Raw genomic sequence first — 24,095 nt, 5'->3', positions numbered from 1 at the left:
TTTGAACAACTAATATTTGAAGTTTTAAAAAAGTTATTAGTGCCCACTTTCATTTCTAAACTTCTTCAACTATCGCACAAAGTCAATATATCAGTCAAAATTAAATTTATAATTTTTTTAACACGATTAATAGGATACTCCAACTCTAAGAAATTATTAATACCTCAAATTAAATCAAAGTTGAAACAGCTCAACAACCGCCAAGCACATGTGGCACCACTGCAGGTTTGGGATTAAGTTGACAAATTTTGATTTCAACAATTGCTAAAATAATGTTTTTCACTAAACCAAAGCCGTAGAAGCAGCTGTTTTCTGTACTTTAAACCGGGCATGCGTGTAAGAACGTAACTTTTTTCTCAACTCATTTTACTCTATTCTAAGTATTCTTGAACCATGGATATATATAATTATATTGTTATTATTATGTAATCATTATATATATATATATATATATATATAATATTTATATCCATGGAATGGATTGATAATATTTATATCCATGTGTAGCTGCAGGCTGAAAAAAATAGGAGCTGATGTGAGCTTCTGCACTGTGTTCCGAGACAGTTCGTCCAGCAAACTAATTTTAATGTTGCAAACTAATAATAAATCTTGTTTTAACTATTTGGATTTTCAATAGGACAGGAACGTTTGTCCGACTTTGCATTGCTAAACATAGTGAAGAAGCTAATTGAAACATCAACGGTGACAATATCGCCGAAATCGCTTGAGAAAATTAGACTGTCGCAACAGGTTGCCAAAATGTTATGTAAGCTTTTTATTTTAATGCCAATACGGATGTATGTTGCTACGCCAACAGAGCTTACGCACATTATTCAACATCGATCTACCAATCAATTTGTTTGTAAAGCGCTATTTTCGCGATGTTCAACAGCGCTCCTCAGTGAGTTTTGCAAACATATGGTTCTCGAGATCCACTCTGAACTTCGTAAGTGATGGAAAAGTAGTCAGAGGAGGATGTAGAGGGTTCCAGAGAGAACGGTCAGAAAAAGCTAATGCAGATTGTTTAACGCGAGTTAAGATCGTAAACCGGGACGTTTAGGATCAATTAATATATCTTATAAGTACATAGGAAATAATTTAGATTGAGACTTATACATTAATGTGCAAATTTTAAAAATTATTCTATATTTTATAGGTAGCCAGTGCAAGAGAACAAGATATGGAGATATATGAGAAAAGAAAGGGGCACGAGCAACTAGACGAGCAGCAGAGTTAAAAGCTTTACTTAAAGGATAGAGTTGAGTCAGGAATACCGTAGTAAAGCGAGTTAAAATAACCAGGCCTAGATAAAACTAAAGAAGTAACAAGAAGAGTAGGATCGTCAAGAAAAGGCAAAATTTTTTTATTCTACGTAGATGAAAGTAATAACTCCTAGCAGCACTGTTAATCTGAGAAAAAAAGACGTGCTAGAATCAAAAATAAAGTTTAGACTACGAAACTTATGAGAAACATCAGGAGGTTTAGAATCAGGTAAAATGATAAAAGGAATAGTAATAGAGCGTTTAGATTTATTAAAACAAATTAATTCAAACCAAGAAAGATTAAGTTTAAGATACATAAAAGCACACCAAGCGATAATTGTAGAAAGACAGAGAGATGAACACTATTGAGATTAGATGGAGGAAAAAAGGTATAAATATAAGAATGATCAGCATGTAGTTGACTATTAAAAGAAAAAATAGTATAAAGTATAAATAGAAGATGGCCAAAGATAGAACCCTGAGGTACCCAAAAGTAAGAGTAGAGGAGTTAGAAAGAACATTAGAAAGAACAGAAGAAAAACGATTACAGAGATAAGGAGAAAACCAAGATAGACAAGAATCAGTAATATTAAAAGAATGTCCTAGCAGTCTCGAGAGAATAGTATGATCAATATGAGGGGTGCGGACAAGTTTTGCTGTACGGGTCCTGGCAAACTCGGAACGTCACTGGTACCAGGCCGACAACGCCTTATGAAATCTATAATCCCTCATAAAGCATCGTTTTGCATCTTCCATCAATGGTCTTAGAATTTAGTGTATTTAACATTGCACATTTAAATGTTTTAGTTTTATTAATAACTAATCTTCTCAAAAACAAATATTTTTTTAGTACTTCTGTTAAAAAAATTGAAAAAATACAAATCGTTGGTAGCATCTAAGATCTTTTGAAGAGCCTTAAAGTGAGAAAAATTATGTGAAAACAATTTAGCGCAATAATAAATTATGACATTAATCAGAAATCATCAGATTAATTGTTGCATTGACGTTCAAGACGTTTGGAAATTATAAGGCACCACAATCTGCTATGACGATAGGATTGCTTGTTTCACCACTGTCTGATCCTTCTGCTTCAATCTTTGCCACAGTTGCCTGTCCTCCAATGACCTGCCCAAAAACTACATGCTTTCCATTCAACCTGTGCACAGAATACAAAACAATGAAACGTCAGGAACACTATGCAGATAAAAATTAATAAATATTTGAGCTAACCAATCAGTTTTTTCAACAGTGATGAAAAATTGAGAACCATTGGTATCTGGACCAGCATTTGCCATGGACAACAGACCTTGGAAATTGAAATAAGTTAACTTAGTAACTTATGACTTAATAAACTTTCAATAAATAATTCTAACCTGGTTTTGCGTGCCCAATGACAAAACTTTCATCAGCAAATTTTTCTCCATAGATGCTCTTCCCACCTGTCCCATTGCCTCTGGTGAAGTCACCACCTTGACACATGAACTTGGGAATGACACGATGGAACTTGGAGCCCTTGTAACCGAATCCCTTTTCACCAGTGCACAATGCTCTGAAGTTCTCTGTAAAATCAAAATTTAATTAAATGTTAGTGGCTTTAATATTGAATGAACATATTATCCAGTTAGAAAACCAGGTTTTATATGCATTGTACCCTGGTATATATCAAATTGTTATCAATAAATAACGCAAATACAACTCTTAATCTAGAAAAAGTATGGAGGTCGTATGTTAAAAAACACCCTTGAAATACTGAAAAAGATTATAAAATTAGTTTAAGTTGAGTATTGGAAATAAGATTTTATTACCATCTCAAAAGCAAACCTTTTTTAGTAATAAATTTTAATCTGTCTCAAAGAGCTCATTGGGCCCAACAAATTGTTTCTTTTAAGGATAGAGTTTGCAAACATGTGGGTTTATTTTTACATTGAATGGACACACAACATATAAAACTAAAAACAACTTTAACCCATGCCATAAGATTTATTTATTACATTTAATTTTAATAACAATGTTGTTTTTGAATAGTTTAAAAAAACTTTTCATACATTTTTTCAATAAAAATACTTATCAGTGATATAAAAAAAAATTGTAAAAACAAAATAAGCACAAACCAGCTGTCTTGGGAACAATGTTCTTGAAGAGCTGACAAATAATTGTTTCACGTAAATGAAATTTTTAATTCACACATTAAAAAGTAAATTAATAAATAATTCACTCCATTTACAAAACTTAATAGAAAATAGAGACTAAGAGGAGAAGCCTAAACTAAATTAATTGAAAAAAGCCTCAAAATTCTTACTCATTTTCTATCCATTATTTAATTTTTTATACCTAATACCACCACTTTTAATTAAATTAATAAATAAAATAAAAAAACTAACAAATTTTAATCTAACTTTAAAAGTCTAAATTAACTAATAAATTTAAAATAAAATATTAAGCCATTAGTAGTTTAATCAATGATCAATGATAAAAGTGTGAACGTTATTGAACTGGTGAGATGAACCAAAGGAAATTAGAGTCGAAGGTTAGAAGAACTGAATGTAAAGGACGAACAGGTGTCAAGTCAAGCATACATACACTAACGTTGAAAATTGTAAATAACCTCGAAGGTGATTCTTCCAGCGTCGGCGCCACCAATTGAGATATCAAAATAAACTTTTGGGTTGCCTGGGTTGGAAGCCTGATCAGGCGTCATCGTGGCGGCCTCCTTAACGAGTTCGGAGCGTGATTTAGACATGTTTTCTGAAAGCGATTCACGCAGGAAGAACGGGCAGGCAGACGATAATTGCAAGCGGTGAATAATTTATCTGAACGCGAATCCCGGTTTATATAGCAACAACAGGAGTACTTTGTTAGCTGTTCTGTTAGGTGAGCTGGCCTGGCTGCTACGTCTTTTATGCTAATTACCCGAATCAATTTTTATTTTAAATGTCAAAAAATTCTGCAAATAAAAGTTTAGCAATGATTTATATTGTCGAAATTTAAATCATTATTTCAAACTATTGATAAAAGATTGGATAACTGAAGATAACGAAACATTATTTAGTTTTTGGTTTTATCCATTTATCTATCAGCTAGATAATAATTATTTTACGGAAAATTTCCAGTCTCGTGCTGAGTCCAACAATCAACCACACACAGCGTAACGCACACACACTCAAACACACACACACCACACATAAATAAATATATATGTATTTACATATGTATTTATATATGATATGGTATTTATTTATTTATTTCAGTATAATATATATATGTATATATATATATATAGACACGTGTGTGTGCACGCACGTGCGTGTATTATTTTAGAATAGACCTGGTTTACTGCGTTCTCTCCATTAAAAACTGGATATTTATTATGGATGATTTATGAATGAAGTAAACGCTTCCCGGTCAACGGATAGTTCGAGTATTGCACATTGGTATTTTATATTGGTATGGCTGTTTGTGTGGGGTGGTATCATATTTTTTCATAATATCTGCTTACTAGAAGCAAGAGCAACATAGACGCAGTGATGATGAGTACTTGAGTACATATGCGCTTAAGTACCAAAACTGTATCTCAATACTTTAGAACGTGTAAAAAATAATTCTTAAATAGTTATAATTGAATGCATTTTCAGTATTTTTATTTATAAATAATGAAAATTTTTGTAAGTACTGAAATAATTTTTAATTTATGTTAAATTTTGACATTTCTTCTAAGGCTGTAACTGTAGACGATTTCGGCTCCGGTCAAATTACGGCCAGTTTTCCGGATTCGGCTCGTTGAGCCGACTTTTTGCCAACTAAGTTTGAATGTATTTGTATGTACGTATGTATATACGCATTTACATATTGCACATTTAATTTTTACGGGTGTGTAAGTGTCCATTATTCAATGAACGTATTGTACATTTCACAAGCAATGAAGTTGAAGAATTACGATCCGGTCACTTGGAACATAGATGTCTCGATGTAATAACAGGCTATTACATCGAGATGTCTATGCTTGGACCATCAGAGAAAGATGTGACTAGCTTGATTATATTTTAATTACTTTTAAATTACCAGACATTAACACCAATTATCGAGATTAAGAAATTTTTTCCTAATTATTTTAACGTGCGGTGCGGCATGTATTATCGCTATAATCATACATGTTTTTGTTAATATGTAGGCCTTGATGTAGGACGTTTGTTTTCATGTATATGATTGTATATATATATATAAATAATTACGGAAATCAATAGAGATGTATTTATTCAAATTGCATTAAATTTCAGTTAATTTATTGAGTTGTTGGCATCTGTTAGAAAAAGGATCTATGCTGGATTTGAGATTAATATTTCCAAGTTATTAAAGCCGCTGCAACAAGTTATAACTGTGTAACACATACACAAATCTGGCTTCGGCTCCGACTGGATTTGTGTTTATAAATTCAATCATAATATTAGTTAGTAATAACAATAAACTAATAAAACTTGTTATCTGAAGTGGACAAATAAACAGCTGCAACATATACTTAAATAAATAAATTTTTATATTTTGATTTAACTGCAAAAGTACTTATGTACTTGAATTCAAGGAATTTTTAAGCGGAATTTCTTTATCGAATCTTTTCCATTTTACGTTCTACACGAAGAGAAGCAATGACGTCACTCGTCTATCTCGTCCGTTATAATTGTTGCAGAGGAGTTTCAGAGGGTGATCTTTAACAATGTTGTAGGTAAAATTTAGCACATATTTTACATCACGAGTTTTAATACATGATATTGCTCACTCTACCTGGTTTTTGGTAATTTTTTTTACTATCTCAATAATTTCTAAGTACTCTCAAATATGTGTTTCTGATATGTCCCATAGCTGAACATCAGCTATGTCACAGATGTAAGTCGAGGAAAAGATTTTGAAACGCTTTCCAGTGTCCCACAAACATTACACAAGTTTGATATCTTCAAAACGCTCAGGTTAAGCAAAAAATGGTAAATGTTTTTACTAATTTGCTAGATTTTGGCATGTACTTTAGAGTGCAAATCTGCCGCAATGGAGGCGTCAACGATAGCCTTAAGTTCAGAGGCGTATCTAGGAGGGAGGCGGGTGATACATTTGTCCCCGGGCGCCATGTACAGAGAGCGCCAAAATGAGGTTGACAAAATTTTCACAACAAGAGTAAATATCTTATCACAAGCAGAAAAGAAATTATTCATTTGCCAAAAAACTTTACATGTCAAAATAAACAGTACAAATCAAAAATATGAAGTATTAATAAATTAATAATAAATGTCGTGATAAATTTTGACTTCCCATTTTTTAACACATAACAACGCTACAATTAAAATAAAGAGCACCAGCGCCACCGGTACACACATGGATATATTATATAATCCATGGGTACACACCGTTCCATGTAAAATGTATGTTTTGAATTTGGTTTAAAAGTAAAAAAAGACGTAGAAACGGTTTGAACTCTTTTAAAGTACAGTAAGCTGTATTTTATTAAGTATTATTTTTCAGTAAGTTTAGATTATCATATGTTATAATTTGTACGTGTATGTTATATCTTTAGATACAATGTTTCATTAAAAAAAGTGATTAAACCATGGATATAATATATATAGATGTATTATATATAAACGTGGTGACTAAAGTATTTAATATTGCGAGCTTTAATTTTACAAACCAAAATTTTCCAATTTATCGAAATTTCAACCTCGATGAAGCACGGGTTAGCATAATCCAATTGAGCTAAAACTTTACAAATGTCATTTTTTAGTCAAGTGGCACAATTTAAGGGGTTCCCCCGATAAGATTTTGAAAAAAAAATTCTTGTGACCACCCTAATGAGCATGTTGTTTAGCAAGAAGTGTATGTTAGTATCTATATTTGCATGTATGTGTATTTGTTTGTGTACATTCGCATGTATGTATATATTTACTTGTGGACATGCATATGTAAGTTACCACTTATGTATGCCCACTCTTGTCATTATTTTTGATCATACTTTGCTTCATTATCATTAACTTTCAATTTTGTTTTAATTGGTATTATCATTTTTCTGTTACATTACTTTTGTCATTATCCTTGATCTTTGTTTCATTATCATTAAATTAAATTTTGTTTTATTTGGCTTTATAATTTTTCTGTTACATTCTATTTTTCCTAAGCATTGTTCTTCGTTGTTTAGATATTTTTTATTTTTCCCAGTTATTATTTTTATCGTTTTGATTATTACCGGACATTACTTTTCATTTATTCGGACTGGGTAGCCCCACAAACGCAAGCTTCAGGTCTCCTAGTGATTGGTATATGTTATTGTCATGTGTTGGTTTACTGAATAAAAAGCTAATTGAATTGAATTGAATTGAATCCTCTATAGTTTACAATAGAAAGTTTACAAATATAGCAAGGATAACAATAATTGGAATAACAAATAATATAGCGCAATTTGATCCTTCCGCGGTTATAAAAGTATTATTTGTTTTAAAAATTTGAAATGTAAATGATATGACAAACATACAATACAAAATAAGTTTATACTCTTATAGTGGCACAAGAAGACCGCGTCAGTGATGGGGAAACTCTGAGATATCCTATTTATGCTACAGTAGTTGTGTTTTGAAGTTATTATTTGTTTTTGTGTATATTATTTTTCTTCAGTTCCACTCATTGACAAATCTATGGCTAAAAAATTTTTGCTTTATATTTTCTGAGCTTTTTTGAACATTTTACAATCGTGTCCACTTGTTTCTTTCTTTTTTTATTCTAAGCTCAAAAATTTTCTGATTTCAAACCATTTTTCATTATTAATCTGAGAATAAAGAGACATGCTAGAATCAAAGATAAAATCTAGACTACAAATTTGTGACAAACATCAAGAGGTTTAGAATCAGGTAAGATGATAGAAAGAATAGTAATAGAGCGTTTAGATTTATCAAAACAAATTAATTTAAATTTAGAAGGATTAAGTTTAAGACACATAGAGTCAGACCAAGCGATAATTGAAAAAAGACATAGAGATAGATTATGAAGAACACTATTGAGATTAGATGGAGGAAAAGAAATATAAAAAATATAAGAATCATCAGCATCATATAGTCGACTAGTGAAATTGCGTCCCTTGTGACTTAATGGCGATTTACGTGTTACATAATTTTTTATTCATATTAGCCAAGTCTAGAATTTTTTTTTATTAAAACAAAAAGCCCGGAAGATGGTAACTATGATGAAAATAATACTATAGAATTTCAATCAATCAATCAATCAATCAATCAATCAATCAATCAATCAATCAATCAATCAATCAATCAATCAATCAATCAATCAATCAATCAATCAATCAATCAATCAATCAATCAATCAATCAATCAATCAATCAATCAATCAATTAGCTTATAAAGCGCTATTTCCGCGATGTTCAACAGCGCTCCTCAATAAATTTTGAAAACAGATGGGTCTTGAGATCCGCTCTGAATTTCGCAAGTGATGGAGAAGTAGTCAGGAAAGTAGACAGAGAGTTCCAGAGAAAAGGACCAGAAAAAGCAAAAGCAGATTTGGCAAAAGAGTGTTTACCATGAGTTAAGAAAAAGCGAGAAGAAGAAGACGATCGTAAACCGGGGCGTTTAGGTTCAATTAATAAACTGGAATTTGCTTAAAGTATCTCTCCCCTGTTCGCTCTACTGGAAGAAAGGGACGCAATATCGTCATGTATCTATTATGAATGATGCTGAAGGACTCCAGGTCAACGTTTAGATCGAACGCCTCATTTCAATACCTCATGCAATTCGGTTGGTGATACCGGGGTCGTCACGCCTTGATTCGCAACTAGAAATTGATTTGTAAATTGAAAAATAAAAAATTACTGCAATAAAGTAACGAATACTTGAAGAGAGAAAGTTTTCAGCGCTCGACGCCAAATTTTGTTGCTTAAGTAACGTTTCATCGTCCACATGTTTTAGTTCTTTGGTCTAAAGATCCTTCTTGTAGATTTTTGTAAATAAGGAAGTTAGTGAGACAATCTTGCGGATTAGCTTTGGTCAGTGAAGGAAGTTTTAAAAGAAGGTTTCAAAATATTATACTCAAATCACTAATCAAATCATTTATCAATTTGTTAATTGAATTTTTAATCATTTTATTTTAATAAATTATTTAAAAAAAATTTAACTGATTAATAATGATCATTTCATTATTAGATTAGTTAGCACATTAAAAAATTAAATCTATTTTAAATACACTTATAATAAAAAATCTATGAGAAACAATAAAATGCGAGTAATTGTAGTTTAAAAGCAACAAAATCCGTCATAGTTTTTAGCCGGGCCATCAATTATTAATAATGTATTAAAATTAATATTAAATTATTAAATTAATTGATTGATTAAGAATGCATTAAAATTTGAAATAAAAAACATACATATGTATGTTTTTTTATTTGACCTATATAATATATATATAAATAATAGAGTATGTATATAAAAATTTAATTATGATAATTTATATAAAAATAAATAATATAAAAAACCTGATAGGATATAGATAGACTGATAGATAATGTTATTATTATTATATTATTATTATTATACAACTATTTATATTATACTATTATAGCCCAAGCCAAGCCATATCATATTATTAAATAAAATTTAAATGTAAAATTTAAATAAATATAAAATTAATATTAAAATTTTATTAAAGTTTAATATTTATGTCTCTAAAATAAATTAATAATCAAATTATAATATTATATGTTTAATTAAAATTATTAATTTAATTTAATTATTAATAATAAAATACTGATTGATTAGCTGGCAAAGTAAAAATAAATTAACAAAAAAATCTATCTTACAGTCAGATATGTTGGTTCTTGGTTTTGTTTGTTTTTCGAGTAGGCAATATAGAATATAGAGTAATGAAGTAAAGCAAAGGCAAAACCCTTAGGCTTAAAAAAGTTAAAACTATGGATGACTTCAGATAGGTTGCTGAAGGAAGTCGAACTAAAAACTGAATTGAAATAATGTATCAGACCAAAAACTGAATTGAAAATTTCTAATATTGTATTAATAAGTTGAGAAAGTTCATAATTAATTTTAACAAAAAATTATCATTTAGAAAAAGTTTGTTTTCTGAACTTAACTTGGTCTGGTTAATTAAGAGATGGTTCAAGTTTTTACATTCAAATAAGAAATAGTTCTAATAGTTTCAGTTATAAATTATGTTACAAACTTACTCGTTAAGTTGATCTTTTTTTTGAAAATGAGGCCAATAATTTCTTTTTAAAATTCTGAAATTATTTTTTTAAAAGAGAAAAAAATGTGGAAAGCAAGTGCAGGTCACAACATAAAATCATCAACCTCGGATGATAAGGACGATTGGGATACGGATCCAAACTTTGTTGTTAGTTTTGTTCACTGCAGCTTTCATTCATAATTGGCTTATTCAATAATGATTCATCAGATGTAATTATGTTTTTCTTCCTGGTAATTATTTCAATATGATGAAATCCCAAAAAAGAATGATGTTTCTGAAAAAGAGCAAAGATGGGGTGCCAAAACAGTTGAAGGTTCTGGTCACGTGGGGTCCATAAGGTTCCTTTCATCCTTTCATTTATTTCCAATCTTTAAAAATTATTCACACAATCTAACAAATAAAATTTATGCTATAAAAAAATCAGCCTAGGAAAGTTGAGAGAGGACGTAGCAAGTGAAGATTCCAGTGTGAAGAAGAAGCAATATGAATCAGGCCCCAAAGCGTCGTACGGTTATGGAGGAGCATTTGGTGTTGAAAAGGACAAGAAAGATCAAGTTTTAATTTTTTGTCATTTTGTTTTCTAAAAAAGCAAACCTATCAGTTTGTAACTCTGTAATGCCAAATAATATGGAAATTGTTTTCAAAGGAAAAATTTGCATTTACCATTCCCACGGATTATTTAAAAACCAACACACGTCATTATTTTTTTACATACTCATTTTTGTTCTCTGATACAATGCCTAGAAGGTTTACAAACCTATGATGATGATGGTAACTGAGGTTATTGTCATGATGAACATTGTTCAGGAGACATATTATTTATAATTACAATCATTACGATGAACATCAATTGCACATCTCAATTGCACATATCAATTGCACTTCTCATCTCCTCAATCACACATCTCAATGGCATGACAGGCTGCCGTGGACTTCGGCTACAAAGCTCCCCTCTCACAGCATGCCAGCCAGGTGGATGCAGCAAAGGGGTTTGGAGGTAAGTATGGAGTGCAGACAGATAGGAAGGATTCGTCGGCTCTCGGCTGGGACTACAAGGAAAGTCTCGAGAAGCATGAGTCACAGAAAGGTTTGTTGCTTCATCTCAATCTTATTACTTCCGTCATTATTTATTAGCTTCCAACTATTTGCTGAACATAATTATTAATTTTCAGATTATGCAAAAGGATTTGGAGGGAAGTACGGAGTGCAGACAGACAGGAAAGACAAATGTGCCAAGGATTGGTCTGAGAAGAGTGAACTTGGCAAGCACTCCTCGCAAACTGATTACAGCAAGGGCTTCGGTGGCAAGTATGGGCTGGAGAAGGACAAGGTAGATGAGTGTGCAAAAGGGTGGGATGAGAAAGCAAGTGTGGAACCTCATCCATCCCAGGTGGATCATAAGAAGGGATTTGGCGGGAAGTTCGGAGTTGATAAGGAGAACATGGACAAGGTAGGTCAATCTTTCTTTCTTAACATGGTGCCGTTAGAAGAATTTTTTGATTATGCCAGTGAATTGTTACATTTGTTGAATCTGTCTGAACCTGTCTGTGATGATTAATATATTTAAAATATAAGGCTTATGCTTTCACGAACATAAAGATCAGAATTTTTGCTTGTAAATATGAATCCACTGATAAATAATACTCCGTTGCATTGTACTGCATACGGCTGTCGACTTGTTGCCTCCTGAGTTACCTTCATAGGCACTGACAGTGCTCCATCTTGTTTAAGAGATGATGTTTTGAACGGCTTTTGAAAGCTTCTGATATTCGTATAAACTTTCACATCTGCCAGCTGTTAGTTCCAAATGGTGGCCGAAGGACCTGGCAACAATTTCACACCCAAACGCATTGCTTTGCTGGTTTTCACTCAACTTTGTTCACGACATCAGAGAAAAATTTAATTTCAAAATGGCGCATTTCAAAAAAACAATTTTTCTACGTTCAGAACCAGTTCAGTTGATGCCATCTTGCACTTTTTAATAACATGCAGAATGGAGTTGCAAAAATAATTTTTTTTGCCAGTAAAACTTGCAACGACACGAAGTTCAACAACTGGGTCGTTGAACTTGCTTTCGCACTGAGATCTGCGCTCCCCACCATGCCCCACATATTTAGTCCTGTTGTAATTCAGCTTCAACCTGCCTGCCGACATCCACTGTTCATCGAACTTGAAACGGCAGTCAAGTGAAGTCGTACACCCGATCATCATCTGCATATAAATGACAACTGAGACCAGACTTCTCAGCAATGTCAGCCGCACATTAAATGTAGAATAGAGAACCAAAAATGGATCCGTGGGGCGCGTTCCGTCCGATGTCGATGCTGCTGATCTTGATCACATGTTAACAACTTGAGTTTGTTTGGACAACCATGACTGACATCAGTCATATGCACGATCCTTTCACTGTGGCTAGTCGAAAGTCGTTTTTACAACATGTTACCTGTGATCAACTCACACTGCCATTGAATGGTGACAGCAGGCAGGCAGACCTTATTTTCATCAACTGCTTCAAAGACGTCTGAAATTACTTTCATGTAAATAACGCTGAATATTACTTAATAATAATGTATATATAAATAGATGCATAGAAAATATTCTCTATTAAGAATCTGTGATAAATGATACACGATACTGTTAAACGATTTATAAAAAGTTGTGTGTGTGTGTTTGTGATGTGCAGAGTGCGAAGGGTTTCAATGAGAATGAGGGGGCTGTGGTGGGAACCAACTACACGAAAACCAAACCGGAAGTGAAAAGTGAGACGATTTCATATTGAAATACATTCAGACATTAACACACATGTATGCCATTTGCGACTCAATTTCATTTGAATGATGCTGCTGCCCCACAAACGTAATATGGAATGGGTCGTGTTTATAATTCAAACAACTTGCAATTGAAGCAATTCACGCATGCACATCTGCTTGTTGAACATTTTTTTTATTCTTTGTCATATATGTGCGTGTGTGCATAAATAATTAAATAAATATATATTTTTTTAAATCTGTAAATCAAACTCTGTTATACGCAGAGAAAGTAACTGCATGCAAGGTATGAAACGATGAAAATAAAATTATGACTATATATAAATATATATATATTTATATATATATTATATATATATATATTTATATATAGATATACAGACGTTTTTGTTATGCTTAGGTTCCGACGGTGCTAAAAATCTAGCAGCCAAGTTTGAACAGTGGTCGAAGCCAACCAGTGAAGTGAAACCGATGCCGAAATCTGCGAACGTTGCGAAGAAAACACCCAGCATCCCTGCCCCCGCACCTGTCCCCTCCCACGAGGCACCATCAAAACCACCTCCCACTACCACCACCACCACAACACCAACAGTGCAGGAGGAACGTCACCCTCCTCCATCTCCACAATCGAACGCTGCAGTTGAACCGAAGTACGAGCAGAAGGTGGCACAAGAGGAAACCTACGACGACGTGACTTCCGACTACGTGACCCAGCGGGATTACGACGAATTCGAAGCTGAGGACGACAGCCAACCACAGAGCAGCCAACAAAACCAAGATGTACCCACCTCCCATTATGAATATCATCTTATTTTGCCGCTGTTGTCGTCATCTTTTTAAATAATTTTTGTTTTTGTCGCAAAATTTGAGACGATTTTTTGTTCATTGTTTTCTCATCCATCTCATCTACCTCATCCACCCCATCCATCCCATCCACCTCATTCGTGCTCGTTTGCTAAATTGTGAGGTGCAAGTTGATGATGAGTATCCTTATATTCAACCGTTCTTTTAATTGGGAGGAGGACAAATGTTGACCACATAATTGCCACCACCACAGGAGTGGGGCGATGAAGATGTCCAGCAAGCGACAGGGACGGGGGAGGTCAGGGCCGTTGCCTTATATGACTACCAAGCAGGTAGGTGCTCCTCCACATCTTCTCTGCTGCTTCATTTTCTATCATCACCATCATCACTGTCAGCTACCATCCTCACCACCACCAGTAGACGTTCATCATTTCACCCACCCGTCATCGGGAATTAATAACGGCAAGTTGGCACGACCGTTAGAAGCACCTGATGGAGCCGTGCGGTGGCCCAGTTCGAATTCGAATGGACGCAAATATATGATGCGCTGATTCTTACGCCTTTGCATACGTCATCATCATCTCCTGCATCACCACCACCTTATCAATCACATCATCATCATCTTCTGCATCACCACCATCTCATCAGTCATCATCATCATTCTTCATCGTCAGTACGGTTTGCATTTGTTTGCACAATTTTGAGTTGGTGATAGTGATGATGGTCGGAATTAATTAATCCCCTAAAAATAATTAATCTATTCATGATGCACCTACCAGCTGACGATGACGAAATAACTTTCGATCCGGATGAGATCATTGAAAACATCACATTCGTTAGTTTACCTTCCTCTCATTCAAACATTCATAGCATGTTCATTCCATCCAACTGAATCATGGGAGGGTGACAGCCTTCGTTATTAACATTATTAACGAAATATGCCAACATTACAATAACATAATTTAAACATGCTGATATCAACACGATGATACTAACGTGATGATATCAACATGCTGATATCAACGTGATGATATCAACATTATGATATCAACGTGATGATATCAACGTGATGATACCAACGTGATGATACCAACGTGATATCAACATGATATCAGAAGCGATAACACGACATAGACATAATGTATCGTGCTATCGATACAACGATAGCATATGATGACGTGATGGTAACACTCTACAACAACATCATGACGCTAACAATGCAACACTCTGCCATGTTAGCCCACAACAAGTAGTAGCGCGCAACAACGATGACGCACCTGACAACGACATTATAATAACATATGATAGTAGCATGATAACATATGATAACATATTACAGTAACATGATAACATATGATAACATGTTACAGTAACATGATAACATATTACAGTAACATGATAACATATGATAACATATTACAGTAACATGATAACATATGATAACATGTTACAGTAACATGATAACATATGATAGTAACGTGATGATTATAACGATGATGATTTGAACAGATTGACGAAGGCTGGTGGAGAGGTACTTGCCGCGACAGGACTGGCCTTTTCCCATCCAACTACGTCAAACTCATCCAATAATAACCACCATAATAATAATAATAATAATCATCATCATCACTTTAATCCTAATCCTACTCGCTAGCACACTGGCAATTCTATCATCACCATCACAACCCTTACATTCCTATCATCTTCATTTCTTCAGCGCTATCAGTCATCCCGGAAACTCAATCAGTCATTCTTCCATTTGTGTTGAAAATTGCGGCGTTTTATTGAGATGCTTAATATATAATACATGTAATGATGCTTCATATTTATATATATATATATGTGTGTGTGTGTATATATATATATATATATATATGTATGTATAATATATATATGCATTTATATCATGTCTGAAATGATACTATTGTCCATTGATGCTCATATATTTTATCATGGAACGTCTAACTTTTAAATAGATTTTATTCATTTGAATATGATCATGTTCGTTCACAACATTTAAGAACACTTCGTTCACCCGATGAACATGTTTATTTATTTTGTTGCGTTTGTAAACCATGTTCTTGGCATTCAAGAACATTTTGGAAACATTTGGTTCATTCGATCGTCACGTTATATTTTTCTAATCATGATCCGAGGCTTTCTATTTATTCTTATAAAAACCGATCAAACGTTTAAGTTGTTCTTTGGTACCTGGCTGGTTTCACACGTTGAGTGCCGCCTCAACCAACACTACAGCGATGTGCATGTGGCGATTCGCTAGCACGCGGCTGCATACTTTCCTTCCACATCTCGACACACGCACGTGCACCCCGCTACCACGGCGTCATCGCTGGCGTCGGATGGGTGCATAACGAAATTGTTGAGGTTTTGTAACTTTTATTGGCGCAATGGAACGAAATAATTGATGTTCTAATCAACCAATATCTACATGACTACAACGTTATAAATACAAGCAATCACATTGTGCACGTGCGAATAAATGTCTGAAATCTTAATGAGTTCAAGTGTTAAGCTGTTGAAAAAAATAAATTGAATTTAACTGACTGGTTGAAATGTGTGCATATGATTGTGTGTTTGTACTGAACATGCGTGTGTGTGTGTGTGTGTGCTTACGTGTTCGTATGTGTCTACATGTGTATCAGATGCGCGCGTGTGTGTTCGTCTGAAGGTAACAACAATTGATGTAATGAAAGATAACAATTGAAGTAACAGTGGATGAGGATTGGGAGGCGAGAGCACGTGGATCACAGAGGTCTGTGGAGATTCAATCAATCAATCGATTGCATGGAATGGTAGATTGGAAGAATGAAGAGAAGCGGTGGGGTTGGAACTGGTGGCCATCAAAGAATGGAATGATGGAACGATGGATGAGTCATAACTGATGATGATGTATTGGAGTAAGAAGGGACGATGAACTAATTTGGATGGGACAATGTAGAAATAACAGCAGAAAAGGGTGGAGTTATTTCTAGGAGAAGAAGTGCAAACGTTGCAAATGTAAGAAAAATGAATGTTGGTTGGGTGGGTGGGTGGGTGAGGATGGATACGCTGAAAAAATGGAAATAAGAACAAGCTTGCACGAGAAGGCGCTGGATGTCCGGAATGATTATCAACACTTAAAGTTATTCTAAATTCAAATCTACGGAATATTTTAAGAACGGGTTAAGGAGAAATAAATAAATTTATGATGTGGACGGATGGATTCGTTGCTGAGATTATGTTCGTGAACATTCTTGGTGATGATGACGATTGTTAATGGTGGTGATGATGATGATTGCTAATGGTGGTGACGACGACGACAATGCAGAGGGTGATGACAATAGATGATAATATTGCAAATGACGACGACGATGATGATGTTGCTGATGCGACCGACGAAGAGGTGCCCCCCCCTCCTCCCCCTCCTCCTAGTCTGAATCTTCGTCGGCTCCGTAGTCGCTGCACAGCTGGGCACTGTCCAACTCGTCTGTCATCGAAACGTCATCACACCATCAATCTCCACCCCGGTCCAACCCTACCACATCATCGTCGTCATCACCACCACTCATCACTGGACTGCCATAGCACCATCCGTAGAGATCGTCACCAGGACCAACCCCACCACGGACAGCCACCACCATCAACAGCCACCACTCATTCAGTCGTCACACACGTTCCTCCATTACCCTTAACTATTCCTTAATCTCCACCACCACCATCATCACCAGCATCATCGACATTATCGGCACTGTCAGCATCATCATTTTTTTTTAAATTTATAAAAGTATTCATTTTTGAACAAATGGATCGTTGAATGCATTAGCGAACAAGCAATTAATTATTATCACTCTCTCTCACTTTCTTACTCATTCTACATTCCCACTCATTCGCTCGCTCACTCACTCACTCACTCGCCCACTCACTTGTAGGCTGTAGCAAGGCGGCAACTTTTGGTTCCTTGGCCAGGTCAAAAGCGAGTTGCTTCTCATTGTTCCTTACGTTCGTGCTGGCTCCTGGACGTGCGTCACGAACATCATTTCATCATCATCATCATCGTCGTCGTCATCATCAACGTCATCATCATCATCATCGTCGTCGTCATCGCCAAAATAAAATTATGTCAGTGAAGTAACACTTTATAAAAGAAATACTGTTGAATCTGATCAGAAAACAGCACGATGATGATGATGACGACGACGACGATGATGATGATGATGACGATGATGATAACGTTTCGGTTCACTGAGTATAAATATCTTTCTTAACACTTGCTTGCTTGCAGTCAATAGTTACAACATGAAATCAACTCAATGCAGTCATAAACTTTAATTAATGACAGGCAGGCAGGCAAACAGACATAAAGAACAATATTAAATGACAGAGACAGACAGACAGACAGAAAAGAAATACCTCGATTGACGAGCAGTTCAACGACTTCCAGATGTCCCTTCCAAGCAGCACTGTGCAGTGGAGTGTCTCCCAACTTGTTCTGTCATTAAGTTGTTGTCATTCATTCATTCATTCACCTCTTGAGAACACTTCTTTAAATAACGACCTCAAAGACAAAATTCAAATTTTCTTTGTAATAAGCAGGTTACTCAAAAATTTAACCAACCGACCGACCCACCAACCAAACAACTTAACTAACGAAGTTATCAAACTATTCAATTGGCACATTCATACAACAATCTACCCATCAACACAACCAACAACAGCACGAACGGACCTGGACGTTCATCTGGCACTGAGGTTCGGACAACAGTCGACGGGCGCAATCGAGGTGCCCCCCGTGGCAGGCCCAGTGCAGAGGGGTAGAGGCCGACTTGTCCAAGCCGTTCACAGACACCTGGATCATCATCATCATCATCATCGTTATTATCATCACCATCGTCGTCGTTATTAACTCACGTTAATAAGCAACAAGATTTTTAAAATGTTATTAAATGAGAAATTTTCAAAGCATTTCAACTATGGAAAGTAAACTATAAAGAAATAAGCAATTCAACTACAGTTACAAAAACTGTAAATAAATTAAAATTAAAAAAAAAATAGCGAAAATAAAATGAGAAAATGTGTGTGATGCGTGTGTGTGTGTGAAGGAGAGAGAGAGAGAGAGAGAGAGAGAGAGAGAGAGAGAGAGAGAGAGAGAGAGAGAAGTGGGATGATGGGTGTGACCTTATTTTGCAGGCACTCCTCCATGAATTCGATGTTTCCTCGCTTGGCCGCCTCGTGTAGCGGGTTCTCTATCGACTCCATGCTCTCCTGGACTGAGCACGCATTTCCATTTACATCATTCAATGTTGCTCAACAATTCATCATATGAAATTTAAATGAAAAACAAACAAAACAAACACACGTTTAGACGACATTTTCCCCGAAATCGGGGGTTGCCGTTTGGCTACCTATGATGAAACCGAAATACCCCTCGACGCCATCAACATCTGTCACTCACCTCAGTATCACGCAACCCCGCTTTCACCCTGTCCTTCTCCACCTGCTCTCTCCATCCCAATCGCGGACGACCCCTTCCTACCACTCCTTTAACCTCGAACTCCAACGCTCGCCTAATCCCGACCCTTTCATCCCTTCTCAACACATGTCCATACCACCGCAATCTCGATCTCCTTATCAATGTCACAATTTCCTCATTCAGTCCCATCATTGATAAGTATTATTTTATAAATAAAATAAATTATTATTATATAAATAAAACTATATATGTAATTCTTGCTCGGAAGGAACAGTATTTGTAATTGTGTAAACAGCCTGACAAGATCCTAATTGGAAATGAGCGCCAAACACGTTAACACGATGCGAGTGTGTTTAAATAACCGTCAGTCCCAACATCATCATCAACATCATTAAAACACACCAATCACCACGACATCAACATCACATCAACAACAACAACATCACATCAACTACAACAACATCACATCAACTACAACAACATCACATCAACTACAACAACATCACAACAACATCTAACCATAGTTGCTGGGCACAAGTCCTGAAGTTGTTCCACACTTTGCCTTCCACCAATCAGGATTGGACATGTCCAGGATGTACAACAACTCACCCTCGTCAAATGAAAGCTCATCTGCCTGTCGTCAGTCATTCATCATTAAACATTCAACATTAAACATTCGTCATTCAACATTCATCATTCAACATTCATCATTCAACATTCATCATTAAACATTAAACATTCATCATTAAACATTTATCATTAAACATTCATCATTAAACATTCATCATTCAACATTAAACAATAAATACTGCCAACACAACAATTAACATTTTGACTGCTACTGATGTGTAAATAATAATAATAATAAGTATGAAAATAATTATTTGATAATTATTATTAATAATAACCAAACATGAAACGTTGATGTGGCTTAATCATTGCTGTCAATCAATCACAAGTCAACATTAAATCAAGCAAACGACACAGAACACTCATTACAAGCGGGGAAAAGTTAAAGTTAAATATCGTAAATTTCATGATCACATGTGCACTTCAGAAGAATTTTTATTAAATGAATCTCTATTGAATCATCGTTAGCTGGATGGAATCAAGCAGTGAGATGAAGAGGTGAAGAATGTTGATGGGCAGACAAAACGGTGCTGAGATATCATTGATATCATTGGAGACAACTTTCAAACCAACATCAATAAATTTAATCATTTATTTAAAAAATATAAAAAAAAGAATTAAATATAATAGCTGGAATGAGAAGCAGTACCTGTTGAGCATCATATTTGTACAAGGCTCTCACAACTTTCACCTGGCCTGGCAATAAAAGTTATTTTAATAATAATTATTATTATTATTGCTGTTATTATTGTTATTATTATTATTGTTGTTGTTGTTGGATTAGCCTTTGAGCACTGTTGTTTTTCAAATATATAAGATTTGATGAATGATCATTATGTATGATTTCGTCTGTTGACACATTTAAGACACATGATCGTGATCATCTGAGGAGTTGGGGCACTGGCAGGAGGTCAAAGTTGAAAGGCTTAGAAGATTAGGTTGAATCAGAGGGGATGCAGGAACAGAAGTGACAGGGGAGGCGTGTGGATGGTAGGAGCAGGTGATTTGACACAATAACTAAAATATTTATCTATCCATCCATCCATTTATCCACCACTTTGATTTCCTATTCTAAATCAGTTCAGAACTCATTAAAGCTTGTAAACTTATAAATGTTAGAAAACTCTAACGTATAATTAATAAATTAAAACAAATTTAATTTCATAAAACGTCACAAATAAATAAGTTAATGTCACCTAATAAACTGAAAAGAAAGAGGACAATCTTTTAATATCTTACAGTAACTTACCTACTATCTCTCATTTTTTAGGATTTAAGTTTTGGTGCAGGTTTATCTAGTTTGGCGAACAAAAGAGACCAGGGTTGCAAAGATTTTACTTTTACTTATTGGCTTGAGGGGTTAGTCAGTTAGTTGTTAGTCAGTGTCTTTTAACTTTTACTTATCTTTTTTTACTTATTTTATTTTGACAAAAAATGTTATTCATTACAAAATTTAAATTTACTTGTAATTTAAAGGTTGCTTCTTTTATTATACTTATTTTTATATTATATTCATCATAATTTATGATAAACTTATGTTAGTTAAATTTATTTTTAAGCATAAGTTGGATAGCACAGTACAGCATAATACACACACACACAATAGACAACAGCAAAACTTTACATTACATTAAGATTACATTACACTTCATACATTAACTTTACATTACTGATTACATTTACATTTTACATTAAAATTTAAATTAAACCAAAAATTACAGACCAAACAAGATTCACACTCAAGCTCAAGTAAAACTAGAACAACAAAAAGAGAAAGAGAGAGAGAGAGAGAGAATGGGAGAGAAAGAGAAGGGGAGAGAGAAGGAGACACAAACACAGAGTGACAAAACACAACACAACATAGCAGACTAGGAAGTTAAAAATGAAATTACGAATTTGCCAACAAACCAGGTTTTGGAACTGGTTTTGGTGGGGCCGCTCTTGATGGCTGCACGGATGTCATGGCTGAAACTTTCAAAAATTAGTAAATCTATAATTTACAAGCAGGATAGCCACAAAAAATTCGTTCGAACCAGCTAAACAGTAAAACATGAATTAACTAAAAGTTAATTTATATCACAAAAGTATAAATACTTTTAAGAGTGACAATTAAAAGTGCAATTTATTACATAACATTTTAATTATTTAAAAATACTATTTGAAAAACTATTGTTATTTCAATAACAATATAATTAAAAATTTTCAATAATACGGAATTTTTTTCGAAATCAATATATCCATGAATCATGGATATATATTTATATCCATGCCATGAATCAATATAACGGAAAGGGAAAATAAAATATGAAAGCAAGTGAATCGATAAAAATATTTCTGATATTCCGTGAGAAACGATAAAATGCAAGTGACTAACCAGTGATTGATTGGTTGATAATAAAAATTAATTACTAGAGATTGGAGAAATGATCGTTATCAGTGGTCGTATATTATATATAGAGTAAAATGAATGTGATGAATGACAAGCAATTGAGTTGGATTTGTTGTGTGATTGTTCCGAGTTTGTGTCCGAGCAGTCAACGGTGGTTTTCGTCGGTCGAAGGTAGAAAACTATAAAAGCAGTGGCGGATCTAGCAGGAGCTCGGGGGAAAACGTCTCCCCGTTGTGAGCAGTTTTTTTAAATAAAAGTCAGAAAAAGGACCGTTTTATGCGTAAAATCGACCAAAAATTGAACGTGATAAGCATAAAAAAGCTCGTTTTGGCCTCCCGTAAAAATTTAAACATTTTCAAATTTTTGGCCTTTCCCGTCAAAGTTGTATAATGTCTACACAATAGACCTTGCTAAATGTGCTTGAAGATTTGTGTTCATTTGTTGATGTCATTGTTTTGAATTGTATCACAGCTGTTAGAAATATCGTATATTGCAAATCCAGGAAAAACGTTTTATCATTCTCAATGTGGCCCTCGAAAAATAAAGTTTCCCTTATCCCGATGTATATTAATATAATGTTATACATAAATGTGTGATAAATGATATATTCGCTAGCTAAGCGGGCACATACACTACACACGTGCATTTGTTCAGTGTCGTCAATATCATTCATTTCGTACCTGTGGTAATTTTTGTATAATAAAATAACTTTATTAGAATATTTGAAATAAATTTTAGAAAAATTGTTAAATTAAAAATTCTGACGTAGGTGAACTTCTCTCAGACACTTAACCGCATGATGGTCAGCGTTCAGCCAAACTTGAATATGAAACAAAAAGAAGACAAAATCCATCCAGCAGACGAGATAGCAGTGTACTACGGCACGCACACTTCACACATGAATGCGGATATGAAAACACGGAGAAATCTCGCGAATAATGGAGAGAGAAATAAAAAACATTACAGCAGCAGGATATGCAATGCCAATAAGTCAGTGCTTTTGTTTGGAAATGACAGACCTAGGTTAACTTCTGGTCATTTGCTCGCTTACGTATGAATTCTTTTAGCTTCATTGCCACACATTATTTAGTCGGTCAATGTTATATTGCAAGTTTTGCAGCTCAGTCGATTTTGTCCTCTAGAAAAAGATATTTAATTTTTTTTTCAGTTTTTGTCTTTGCACAATTCTTTTTTAGTATTCACAATAAATATTTCTCAAGTAAATCATCGAAAGATAAAAGTGTTGCTATCAGATCTGTGAGAAAGAGCGAAAAAGAGAAAATGGAAAGAATTCATTTCAAAATGTGTTCTGTTCATGTTTCACATTCCCATAAAAAGTTTTTGATATACATGCGTAATGACATTATTTCTTCTTCTGCAGTTTTACTGCGTTTTAGCACCGACAGGCGATCTTTACCTATTTGGCCTTTGTTGTGAATCTTTTGATAAGCGGGACAATTAGATGTTGTTGAAAATGTTTATTTCCTTAATGTGTGATACTAGGCTTATTAAATTTTCATTTTTAAAAATTGAGTGCA

General features: G+C 34.4%; 3 protein-coding genes across 3 annotated transcripts; 1 reads left to right on the top strand and 2 right to left on the bottom strand.

Moving 5' to 3' along the window:
- Positions 1–2,285: 2,285 nt before the first annotated feature.
- HELRODRAFT_79470 (hypothetical protein) lies at positions 2,286–3,960 on the bottom strand (the record flags this gene model as incomplete). Its single annotated transcript, XM_009019676.1, has 5 exons — positions 2,286–2,418; positions 2,493–2,568; positions 2,636–2,821; positions 3,374–3,404; positions 3,868–3,960. The coding sequence occupies 5 exons, from the start codon at positions 3,958–3,960 to the stop codon at positions 2,286–2,288; spliced, it is 519 nt and encodes a 172-aa protein (XP_009017924.1).
- A 5,286-nt stretch (positions 3,961–9,246) lies between these two features.
- HELRODRAFT_111918 (hypothetical protein) lies at positions 9,247–16,261 on the top strand. The gene is made up of 11 exons (XM_009019675.1): positions 9,247–9,311; positions 10,554–10,643; positions 10,761–10,834; positions 10,921–11,050; positions 11,418–11,583; positions 11,669–11,946; positions 13,180–13,255; positions 13,665–14,044; positions 14,322–14,400; positions 14,848–14,903; positions 15,578–16,261. Exons 2-11 carry the CDS (start codon positions 10,560–10,562, stop codon positions 15,656–15,658), a joined length of 1,404 nt encoding a protein of 467 aa, XP_009017923.1. The 5' UTR covers positions 9,247–9,311; positions 10,554–10,559; the 3' UTR covers positions 15,659–16,261.
- A 203-nt stretch (positions 16,262–16,464) lies between these two features.
- HELRODRAFT_185599 (hypothetical protein) lies at positions 16,465–22,244 on the bottom strand. Its single transcript, XM_009019674.1, has 9 exons — positions 22,077–22,244; positions 20,818–20,864; positions 20,058–20,172; positions 19,244–19,335; positions 18,795–18,914; positions 18,479–18,557; positions 17,992–18,081; positions 17,481–17,555; positions 16,465–17,378 (listed from the first exon to the last, which is right to left on the bottom strand). Exons 1-8 carry the CDS (start codon positions 22,129–22,131, stop codon positions 17,497–17,499), a joined length of 657 nt encoding a protein of 218 aa, XP_009017922.1. The 5' UTR covers positions 22,132–22,244; the 3' UTR covers positions 16,465–17,378; positions 17,481–17,496.
- Positions 22,245–24,095: the final 1,851 nt, after the last annotated feature.

This window comes from Helobdella robusta (assembly GCF_000326865.2).
Source record: "Helobdella robusta unplaced genomic scaffold HELROscaffold_25, whole genome shotgun sequence".
NCBI lineage: Eukaryota > Metazoa > Annelida > Clitellata > Rhynchobdellida > Glossiphoniidae > Helobdella > Helobdella robusta.
This window is presented reverse-complemented; position numbering and strand designations above follow the sequence as displayed.

Bases quoted from the DNA above. Each gene is read 5' to 3' on its own strand.
- HELRODRAFT_185599 (XM_009019674.1), bottom strand. From the start codon at position 22,131: ATGACATCCGTGCAGCCATCAAGAGCGGCCCCACCAAAACCAGTTCCA. The intron at 18,558-18,794 runs GTCCGTTCGTGC...ACTTAATGACAG, and splicing joins AGTGCCAGATGAACGTCCAG to AACAAGTTGGGAGACACTCC. The intron at 17,556-17,991 runs GTGAGTGGGCGA...TTTCGATGACAG, and splicing joins CGCCTTGCTACAGCCTACAA to ACGAGTTGGACAGTGCCCAG.
- HELRODRAFT_111918 (XM_009019675.1), top strand. From the start codon at position 10,560: ATGTGGAAAGCAAGTGCAGGTCACAACATAAAATCATCAACCTCGGAT. The intron at 11,051-11,417 runs GTTTTAATTTTT...ATGGCATGACAG, and splicing joins AAAAGGACAAGAAAGATCAA to GCTGCCGTGGACTTCGGCTA. The intron at 13,256-13,664 runs GTGAGACGATTT...TGTTATGCTTAG, and splicing joins AACCAAACCGGAAGTGAAAA to GTTCCGACGGTGCTAAAAAT.